Below are 11433 nucleotides of genomic sequence, written 5' to 3' on the forward strand. Positions count from 1 at the left end.
CGTTGGCGGGATTTGAACGCAGGACCTGTGCTTCCCAAGCCTGGGCTCTTTCCCTGCTCGAGTCCTAGTGCCATCACTATTATTATTATTATTATTAATATGAAGTGACCGGTCCAATATTATTATGAAGTGACTGGTCCAGTATTATTATGAAGTGACTGGCCCAAAGTCACCCAGGTGACACTCGGCGGAGGCGAGATTTGAACCCAGGACCCGTGCCTCCCAAGCCCGGGCTCTTTCCCTGCTCGAGTCAATCAACCAATCAATCGTATTTATTGAGCGCTTACTGTGTGCAGAGCACTGTACTAAGCGCTTGGGAAGTACAAATTGGCAACATATAGAGACAGTCCCTACTCAACAGTGGGCTCACAGTCTAAAAGGGGGAGACAGAGAACAAAACCAAACATACTAATAAAGTAAATAGAATAGATATGTACAAGTAAAATAAAGAAACAGAGTAATAAATATGTACAAACATATATACAGGTTCTGTGGGGAAGGGAGGGAGGTAAGACGGGGGGGGGGATGGAGAGGGGGACGAGGGGGAGAGGAAGGAAGGGGCTCAGTGTGGGAAGGCCTCCTGGAGGAGGTGAGCTCTCAGTAGGGCCTTGAAGGGAGGAAGAGAGCTAGCTGGGCGGATGTGGGGAGAGGGAGGGCATTCCAGGCCAGGGGGAGGACGTGGGCCGGGGGTCGACGGCGGGACAGGTGAGAACGAGGCCCAGTGAGGAGGTGAGAGGCAGAGGAGCAGAGGGTGCGGGCTGGGCTGGAGAAGGAGAGAAGGGAGGTGAGGCAGGAGGGGGCGAGGGGATGGACAGCCTTGAAGCCCAGGGTGAGGAGTTTTTGCCTGATGCATAGGTTGATTGGTAGCCACCGGAGATTTTTGAGGAGGGGAGTAACATGCCCAGAGCGTTTCTGGACAAAGACAATCCGGGCAGCGGCGTGAAGCATGGATTGAAGTGGGGAGAGACACGAGGATGGGAGATCAGAGAGGAGACTGGTGCAGTAGTCGAGACGGGATAGGATGAGAGCTTGAACGAGCAGGGGAGCAGTTTGGATGGAGGGGGAAAGGGCGGAGCTTGGCAATGTTGCGGAGCTGAGACCGGCAGGTTTTGGTGACGGCTTGGATGCGAGGGGTGAACGAGAGAGCGGAGTCGAGGATGACACCAAGGTTGCGGGCTTGGGAGACGGGAAGGATGGTAGTGCCGTCAACAGAGATGGGAAAGTCAGGGAGAGGGCAGGGTTTGGGAGGGAAGACAAGGAGCTCAGTCTCGGACATGTTGAGTTTTAGGTGGCGGGCGGACATCCAGATGGAGATGTCCTGAAGGCAGGAGGAGCTGCGAGCCTGGAGGGAGGGGGAGAGAGCAGGGGCACAGATGGAGATCTGGGTGTCAATCAATCAATCAATCAATCAATCGTATTTATTGAGCGCTTACTATGTGCAGAGCACTGTACTAAGCGCTTGGGAAGTACAAATTGGCATCACATAGAGACGGTCCCTACCCAACAGTGGGCTCACAGTCTAAAAGGGGGAGACAGAGAACAGAACCAAACATACCAACAAAATAAAATAAGTAGGCTAGAAATGTACAAGTAAAATAAATAAATAAATAAATAGAGTAATAAATATGTACAACCATATGTGTCATCAGCGTAGAGGTGATAGTTGAAGCCGTGGGAGCGAATGAGGTCACCGAGGGAGTGCGTGTAGATCGAGAACAGAAGGGGACCAAGCACCGGACCTTGGGGAACCCCCACAGTAAGGGGATGGGAGGGGGAGGAGGGGCCTGCAAAAGAGACTGAGAATGAACGACCGGAGAGATAAGAGGAGAACCAGGAGAGGACGGAGTCTGTGAAGCCGAGGTCGGACAGCGTGTTTAGGAGAAGGGGGTGGGCCACAGCGTCGAAGGCAGCTGAGGGGTCCAGGAGGATTAGGACACTCTGTAGGAGTAGGAGCCGTCGGATTTGGCAAGCAGGAGGTCATTGGTGACCCTGGAGAGGGCAGTTTCCGTGGAATGTAGGGGACGGAAGCCAGAACGGAGGGGGTCGAAGAGAGAGGGAGAGACATGGGCATGTTTGAAGGCAGAGGGGAAGGAACCAGGGGAGAGTGAGCAGCTGAAGATGGAAGTTAAGGAGGGGAGAAGGGCCGGAGCAAGGGATTTCATGAGATGAGAGGGAATGGGGTCGGAAGCACAGGTGGCCGGAGTAGCACTTGAGAGGAGGGAGGAGAGCTCCTCTGAGGATACCGCTGGGAAGGATGGGAGAGGAGCAGAGAGGGTTGAGAGCTGGGGGGTTGGAGAAGGGGGGGGAGTGACTTTGGGGAGGTCGGACGTGATGGATTTAATTTTATTAATGAAGTAATGAGTCCTAGTGCCATCACTATTATTGTTATTACTATTATGAAGTGACTGACCGAAAGTCACCCAGGTGACACTCGACGGAGGCGAGATTTGAACCCAGGACCTCTGCTTCCCAACCCCGGGCTCTTTCCCTCCTCGAGTCCTAGTGCCAGTCACTATGAAGTGACTGGTCCAATATCATTATGAAGTGACTGGCCCAAAGCCACCCAGGTGACACTCGGCGTTGGCGGGATTTGAACTCAGGACCTGTGCTTCCCAAGACCGGGCTCTTTCCCCCTCGAGTCCTAGTACCATCACTATTATTATTATATTATTATTATGTAGTGACTGGCCCAAAGTCACCCAGGTGACACTTGGCGTTGGCGGCATTTGAACTCAGGACCTGTGTTTCCCAAGCCCGGGTTCTTTCCCTGCTCGAGTCCTACTGCCATCACTATTATTATTAATTACTATTATTACGAAGTGACTGGCCCAAAGCCACCCAGGTGACACTCGGCGGAGGCGAGATTTGAACCCAGGACCTCTGCTTCCCAAGCCCGGGCTCTTTCCCCCCTCAAGTCCTAGTACCATCAGTCAATCAATCAATCGTATTTATTGAGCGCTTACTATGTGCAGAGCTTACTATGTGCATCACTATTATTATTAGTTATTACTATGAAGTGACTGGTCCAATATCATTATGAAGTGACTGGCCCAAAGCCACCCAGGTGACACTCGGCGTTGGTGGGATTTGAACTCAGGACCTGCGCTTCCCAAGCCCGGGCTCTTTCCCCCTCGAGCCCTATTGCCATCACTATTATTATTAATTATTATTATTACGAAGTGACTGGCCCAAAGCCACCCAGGTGACACTCGGCGTTGGCGGGATTTGAACTCAGGCCCTGCGCTTCCCAAGCCCGGGCTCTTTCCCCCCTCGAGCCCTACTGCCATCACTATTATTATTAATTCCTATTATTACGAAGTGACTGGCCCAAAGCCACCCAGGTGACACTCGGCGTTGGCGGGATTTGAACTCAGGCCCTGCGCTTCCCAAGCCCGGGCTCTTTTCCCCTCGTCGAGTCCTAGTGCCATCACTATCGTTATTGATTCTTACTATGAGGAAGTGAGTGAGTGGTGCCCGGTCACCCAGGTGACACTCGGCATTGGTGGGATTTGAACTCAGGCCCTGCGCTTCCCAAGCCCGGGCTCTTTCCCCCCCCTCGAGTCCTACTGCCATCACTATTATTATTAATTATTATTATTACGAAGTGACTGGTCCAAAGCCACCCAGGTGACACTCGGCGTCGGCAGGATTTGAACTCAGGACCTGTGCTTCCCAAGCCCGGGCTCTTTCCCCCCTCGAGCCCTACTGCCATCACTATTATTATTAATTATTATTATTACGAAGTGACTGGCCCAAAGCCACCCAGGGGACACTCGGCGTCGGCGGGATTTGAACTCAGGACCTGTGCTTCCCAAGCCCGGGCTCTTTCCCCCCTCGAGTCCTACTGCCATCACTATTATTATTAATTGCTATTATTACGAAGTGACTGGCCCAAAGCCACCCAGGTGACACTCGGCGTTGGCGGAATTTGAACTCAGGCCCTGCGCTTCCCAAGTCCGGGCTCTTTCCCCCCTCGAGTCCTAGTGCCATCACCATTATTATTAATTATTACTATGAAGTGACTGGTCCAATATTATTAGGAAGTGACTGGCCCAAAGCCACCCAGGTGACACTCAGCGTTGGCGGCATTTGAACTCAGGACCTGTGTTTCCCAAGCCCGGGCTCTTTCCCCCCTCGAGCCCTACTGCCATCACTATTATTATTTATTACTATTATTACGAAGTGACTGGCCCAAAGCCACCCAGGTGAGACACGGCATTGGCAACATTTGAACTCAGGACCTGTGTTTCCCAAGCCCGGGCTCTTTTCCCCTTCGAGCCCTACTGCCATCACTATTATTATTAATTACTATTATTACGAAGTGACTGGCCCAAAGCCACCCAGGTGACACTCGGCGGAGACGACATTTGAACCCAGGACCTCTGCTTCCCAAGCCCGGGCTCCTTCCCCCCTCGAGTCCTACTGCCATCACTATTATTATTAATTATTACTATGAAGTGACCGGCCCAATATCATTATGAAGTGACTGGCCCAAAGTCACCCAGGTGACACTCTGCGTTGGCGGCATTTGAACTCAGGACCTGTGTTTCCCAAGCCCGGGCTCTTTACCCCCTCGAGCCCTACTGCCATCACTATTATTATTTATTACTATTATTACGAAGTGACTGGCCCAAAGCCACCCAGGTGAGACACGGCATTGGCAACATTTGAACTCAGGACCTGTGTTTCCCAAGCCCGGGCTCTTTTCCCCTTCGAGCCCTACTGCCATCACTATTATTATTAATTACTATTATTACGAAGTGACTGGCCCAAAGCCACCCAGGTGACACTCGGCGGAGACGACATTTGAACCCAGGACCTCTGCTTCCCAAGCCCGGGCTCCTTCCCCCCTCGAGTCCTACTGCCATCACTATTATTATTAATTATTACTATGAAGTGACCGGCCCAATATCATTATGAAGTGACTGGCCCAAAGTCACCCAGGTGACACTCGGCGTTGGCGGCATTTGAACTCAGGACCTGTGCTTCCCAAGCCCGGGCTCTTTCCCCCCCCCTCGAGTCCTAGTGCCATCACTATCATTATTAATTATCACTATGAAGTGACCGGTCCAATATCATTATGAAGTGACTGGCCCAAAGCCACCCAGGTGACACTCGGCGTTGGCGGGATTTGAACTCAGGCCCCGCGCTTCCCAAGCCCGGGCTCTTTCCCCCTTCGAGCCCTACTGCCATCACTATCATTATTAATTCCTATTATTACGAAGTGACTGGCCCAAAGCCACCCAGGTGACACTCGGCGTTGGCGGAATTTGAACTCAGGCCCTGAGCTTCCCAAGCCCGGGCTCTTTCCCCCTCCTCGAGCCCTACTGCCATCACTATTATTAATTACTATTATTACGAAGTGACTGGCCCAAAGCCACCCAGGTGACACTCGGCGTTGGCGGGATTTGAACTCAGGACCTGCGCTTCCCAAGCCCGGGCTCTTTCGCCCCTCAAGCCCTACTGCCATCACTATTATTATTAATTATTATTATTACGAAGTGACTGGCCCAAAGCCACCCAGGGGACACTCGGCGTCGGCGGGATTTGAACTCAGGCCCTGCGCTTCCCAAGCCCGGGCTCTTTCCCCCCTCCTCGAGTCCTACTGCCATCACTATTATCATTAATTACTATTATTACGAAGTGACTGGCCCAAAGCCACCCAGGTGACACTCGGCGTTGGCGGGATTTGAACTCAGGACCTGTGCTTCCCAAGCCCGGGCTCTTTCCCCCCTCGAGTCCTAGTGCCATCACTATTATTATTAATCATTACTATGAAGTGACTGGTCCACTATTATTACGAAGTAACTAGCCCAAAGCCACTCAGGTGACACTCGGCGTTTGCGGGATTTGAACTCAGGCCCTGCGCTTCCCAAGCCCAGGCTCTTTCCCCCCTCGAGTCCTAGTGCCATCACTATTATCATTAATTACTATTATTACGAGTGACTGGCCCAAAGCCACCCAGGTGACACTCGGCGTTGGCGGGATTTGAACTCAGGCCCTGCGCTTCCCAAGCCCGGGCTCTTTTCCCCTCCTCGAGTCCTAGTGCCATCACTATCGTTATTGATTCTTACTATGAGGAAGTGAGTGAGTGGTGCCCGGTCACCCAGGTGACACTCGGCATTGGCGGGATTTGAACTCAGGCCCTGCGCTTCCCAAGCCCGGGCTCTTTTCCCCCTCGAGCCCTACTGCCATCACTATTATTATTAATTCCTATTATTACGAAGTGACTGGCCCAAAGCCACCCAGGTGACACTCGGCGTTGGCGGGATTTGAACTCAGGCCCCGCGCTTCCCAAGCCCGGGCTCTTTCCCCCCTCGAGCCCTACTGCCATCACTATCATTATTAATTCCTATTATTACGAAGTGACTGGCCCAAAGCCACCCAGGTGAGACACGGCGTTGGCGGGATTTGAACTCAGGCCCCGCGCTTCCCAAGCCCGGGCTCTTTCCCCCCTCGAGCCCTACTGCCATCACTATTATTCTAATTCCTATTATTACGAAGTGACTGGCCCGAAGCGAAGTGAAGCGAAGCGAAGTGGCCCGAAGTGACTGGCCCAGGTGACACTCGGCGTTGGCGGGATTTGAACTCAGGCCCCGCGGTTCCCAAGCCCGGGCTCTTCCCCCCCCCCACCCCCCCCTCGAATCCTAGTACCATCACTATCCCTTTTAGACTGTGAGCCCACTGTTGGGTAGGGACCGTCTCTATATGTTGCCAATTTGTACTTCCCAAGCGCTTAGTACAGTGCTGTGCACACAGTAAGCGCTCACTAAATACGATCGACGATGCTCCCTATCGTTATCGATTCTTCCTATGAGGCAGTGCGTGAGTGGTGGCCGGTCCCCGAGGTGAGCGTCCGTGGGCCGCGGGCCGCGTCCCTTACCCGTCCCGGGGCTTTCGGCAGGCGCGTCCCCCGGCCTTGGTGGCCATGCGGGCGGGCACGCAGCGGGTGAGCTCGGTCCAGTCGGCGTGGAGCCCGCAGGTCCAGCCGGTGGAGAAGCGGGAGAAGAGCCAGGTGTCCCCGCGGCGGCGGCCGGGCCGGCGGCAGGTGCACTTCTTCTGGCCGGGCCCGCAGGCGCAGGGCCGCTCCAGCCGCATGTTGCTCACCAGGTGCCGGCCGAACGTGGTGCCGCCGGTCTTCTGGATGTGCAGGAACACCAGCACGTCCCGGCCCCGCATGTCGAAGGGGAAGCGGGGCCCGGACGCCGCTGCCCCGCGCCCCCCGGCCCCCTCGTCCGGGCCGGCGCTGGCGGCGTCGGTCCGGGCCCCCGGGTCGGGGCAGGAGGCGGCGCGCCGCGGCCCCGCGTACTGGCAGACGACCAGCACGAACAGCAGCGCGAGCAGCGGCGTCAGCGGCCACCTGCCGCGGCGCTGCTCCATGGTGCCGCCGCCCGCCGCTCCGCACCGCCATCCCCCGCGCCCGGGACGGGGGGCGGACCCGCCGGGGACCGACCGACCGGACCGGACGGACGGGACGGCGGGGGCGGCGTCCGTCCGACCGCTCCGCCGGCCGGCGGACCGGGCGCCCTCTCCGTCTGCTGCCTCGGAGGGGCGGGGCCCGGGAAGGGGGCGGGGCCCGGACCGGGGGGCGGGGCTCGGGGCGGGACCCTGAGCGGGGACGGAGCCGATTGGCCGGGAAGGGGGCTCGGGGGCGTGGCCCGGACCGGGGGGCGGAGCCGATTGGCGGGGAAGGGGGCTCGTGGGCGTGGCCGGGACCGCGGGGCGGAGTCGGTTGGCGGGGGCGGGGCTCGCGGGCGGGGCCCGGACCGGGGGGGCGGAGCGGATTGGAGGGGGTGGGGCTCGTGGGCGGGGCCCGGACTAGGGGGCGGAGTCGATTGGCGGGGCCGGGGCTCGTGGGCGTGGCCCGGACCGGGGGGCGGAGTGGATTGGCGGGGGGGCTCGTGGGCGGGACCCTGAACGGGGGCGGAGCCGATTGGCGGGGGCGGGGTCTGTGAGCGTGGCCCTGATCAGGGGGCGGAGCGGAATGACGGGGGCGGGGCTCGAGGGCGGGACCCTGACCAGGGGGCGGGACCCTGAACGGGATTGGAGCCGATTGGCTGGGGCGGGGCTCGTAGGCGTGGCTCTGACCAGGGGGGCGGAGCCGACTGGCGGGGGCGGGCCTCGTGGATTGTCAGGGGCGGGGCTCGTGGGCGGGGCCCTGACCAGTGGGCGGGGCTCGTGGGCGGGGCCCTGACCAGTGGGCGGGGCTCGTGGGCGGGACCCTGAACTGGGTTGGGGCCGATTGGCTGGGGCGGGGCTCGTGGGCGTGGCCCGGACCAGGGGGCGGGGCTCGTGGGCGGGACCCCGAACTGGGTTGGAGCCGATTGGCTGGGGCGGGGCTCGTAGGCGTGGCCCTGACCAGGGGGCGGAGCCTATTGGCGGAGGCGGGGCCCTGACCGGGGGCGGAGCCGATTGGCGAGGTCGGGCCTCGTGGGCGTGGCCCTGACCAGGGGCGAAGTGGATTGGCAGAGGCGGGGCTCGTGGGTGGGGCCCTGACCAGTGAACGGGGGTGGAGCCGATTGGCTGGGGCGGGCCTCGCAGGCGTGGCCCTGGCCAGGGGGCGGAGCCTATTTGGCGGGGCGGGGTTGGTGGGCGTGGCCCCAACCAGGGGGCGGGGCTGATCGGCGGAGGCGGGGCTCGTGGGCGGGGCCCTGAGCGGGGGAGGAGCCGATTGGCGGGCCTCGTGGGCGAGGCCCAGAGAACTCAAGTGACTTGCCCAAAGTCACACAGCCGACAATTGGCGGAGCCGGAATTTGAACCCCTGACCTCTGACTCCGAAGCCCGGGCTCTTTCCACCGAGCCACGCTGCTTCTCTAAGAAATACGATCAAATGAATGAATGAAGTGCGCGGTTAAAATCGAGTGTGGACCGGCGTCCTTCCGACGGTACCAAGGTGCCGGGGCTCAGTGTCCTTGGCCATGGAGCTTGTCCCGACCAAGCTGGGATGCCGGAGGGTCCGCAGGGCCGCCTCCTCCTAAGGCCCACCCGAGAAGCTCTCTTACCCAACCTTCAGCTTCTTTAGGCTCCCCGGATTATTTCCCTGTAGAAACCCACACTCCGCTTATTGAGACAACTTGCATGCCCTCCCTCTGCCCATCCGCCCAGCTGGCTCTCTTCCTCCCTTCAAGGCCCTGCTGAGAGCTCACCTCCTCCAGGAGGCCTTCCCGGACTGAGCCCCTTCCTTCCCCTCCCCCTCATCCCCCTCTCCATCCCCCCCATCTTACCTCCTTCCCTTCCCCACAGCACCTGTATAGATGTATATATGTTTGTACATATTTTTTTTTACTCTATTTTATTTGTACATATCTATTCTATTTATTTTATTTTGTTAGTATGTTTGGTTTTGTCTCCCCCTTTTAGACTGTGAGCCCACTGTTGGGTAGGGACTGTCTCTAGATGTTGCCAATTTGTACTTCCCAAGCGCTTAGTACAGTGCTCTGCACATAGTAAGCGCTCAATAAATACGATTGATGATGATATATATCTATATCTCTATAGATACGGTGAGCGCTCAATAAATGCGATTGAATGAATGAATGAATTTTACTTGTACATATTTATTCTATTTATTTTATTTTGTTGGGGTACGGACCGTCTCGATATGGTGCTAACTTGTACTTCCCAAGCGCTCAGTACAGTGCTCCGCACCCAGCGCTCAATAAATACGATTCAGTGAATGAATGTGGTTAATATGTTTTGTTGTCTGTCTCCCCCTTCTAGACTGCGAGCCCGCTGTTGGGTAGAGACCGTCTCTAGATGTTGCCAACTTGGACTTCCCAAGCGCTTAGTACAGTGCTCCACACACAGCGCTCAATAAATACGATTCAATGAATGAATGTGGTTAATATGTTTTGTTGTCTGTTTCCCCCTTCTAGACTGTGAGCCCGCTGTTGGGTAGAGACCGTCTCTATATGTTGCCAACTTGGATTTACCAAGCGCTTAGTACAGTGCTCTGCACACAGTAAGCGCTCAATAAATACGATTGAATGAATGAATGAATATCTAGGCACATATATATAATAATAATAATAATGTTGGCATTTGTTAAGCGCTTACTATGTGCAAAGCACTGGTCTAAGCGCTTGCGGGGGATACAAAGTGATCAGGTTGTCCCACGTGGGGCTCACAGTCTTAATCCCCATTTTACAGATGAGGTAACTGAGGCTCAGAGAAGTTAAGTGACTTGCCCAAGGTCACACAGCAGACATGTGGCAGAGCCGGGATTCGATCCCATGACCTCTGACTCCAAAGCCCGTGTTCTAACACACACACACACACACACAAAAAAAAAACCAGCCTACAAAGGGAGCTAAAAATTCCCCATTCCCTATACTTGGAGATACTTTCAGATCGGGCATCTCCCAGGAAAAAGAGTTTGTCGCCTGCATGCCGTGGGCTTGGCGCGTGCTAGGTCTTGCCGAAGGATTTGTGTGTCCATGGATGGCCCTGAATGTGCATTCTCCCTTCCAAGCTCGTCCCCAGATATATAGAAATATAGGTGTTTTCGGTGCCGGTACGGACAGCAAAATGCGTCCCTTCCATCACTGGACCACCCGTCTCCCCCATCTCTGGGATAGTTGAGGGCAGCCAAGGTGATCACGGTAATAATAATAATAATGATGGTGTTTGTTAAGCACTTACTATGTGCCAAGCACTGTTCTAAACGCTGGTAGGTAGGTGGGTAGTAGAGGCGGTTGCTCTGGAAATCAAAAGAAGGGAAAGTGGAGGCGGTGAAGATTGGGAGATTTGACGTGGGAAAAGACTACTTTGGGTTGGCTAGGTCAGAGCTGAGCCATTCCCCATCATCATCATCATCGTCATCAATCGTATTTATTGAGCGCTTACTGTGTGCAGAGCACTGTACTAAGCGCTTGGGAAGTACAAGTTGGCGACATAGAGAGACAGTCCCCACTGTCATTTTGTAAAACAGGGGTGCATTGTGAGCTCGGTCCTGTTCAACTGATCAATCAACCAATCAATCGTATTTATTGAGCGCTTACTGTGTGCAGAGCACTGGACTAAGCGCTTGGGAGGTACAAGTTGGCAACATGTAGAGACAGTCCCTACCCAACAGTGGGCTCACAGTCTAGAAGGGGGAGACAGAGAACAAAACCAAACATATTAACAAAATAAAATAAATAGAATAGATATGTACAAGTAAGATAGAGTAATAAATATGTATATACATATATACAGGTGCTGTGGGGAAGGGAAGGAGGTAAGACGGGGGATGGAGAGGGGGACGAGGGGGAGAGGAAGGAGGGGGTTCAGTCTGGGAAGGCCTCCTGGAGGAGGTGAGCTCTCAGCAGGGCCTTGAAGGGAGGAAGAGAGCTAGCTTGGTGGATGTGGGGAGGGAGGGCAGTCCAGGCCAAGGGGAGGACGTGGGCCGGGGGTCGACGGCGGGACAGGCGAGAACGAGGCACGGTTCTGATT

General features: G+C 55.9%; 1 protein-coding gene across 1 annotated transcript in view; it reads right to left on the bottom strand.

Annotated features, from left to right (window-relative positions):
* Positions 1 to 7453, bottom strand: part of HS6ST3 (heparan sulfate 6-O-sulfotransferase 3) — a 265437-nt gene extending 257984 nt beyond the window's left edge. Inside the window, exon 1 of the mRNA XM_038759426.1 lies at positions 6884 to 7453. Coding sequence (XP_038615354.1) covers positions 6884 to 7380 — 497 coding nt within the window. The 5' untranslated portion in view covers positions 7381 to 7453. The remainder of the gene's footprint in view (positions 1 to 6883) is intronic.
* Positions 7454 to 11433: the final 3980 nt, after the last annotated feature.

The sequence above is a fragment of the Tachyglossus aculeatus genome, chromosome 17, assembly GCF_015852505.1.
Source record: "Tachyglossus aculeatus isolate mTacAcu1 chromosome 17, mTacAcu1.pri, whole genome shotgun sequence".
In the NCBI taxonomy this organism is placed as follows: domain Eukaryota; kingdom Metazoa; phylum Chordata; class Mammalia; order Monotremata; family Tachyglossidae; genus Tachyglossus; species Tachyglossus aculeatus.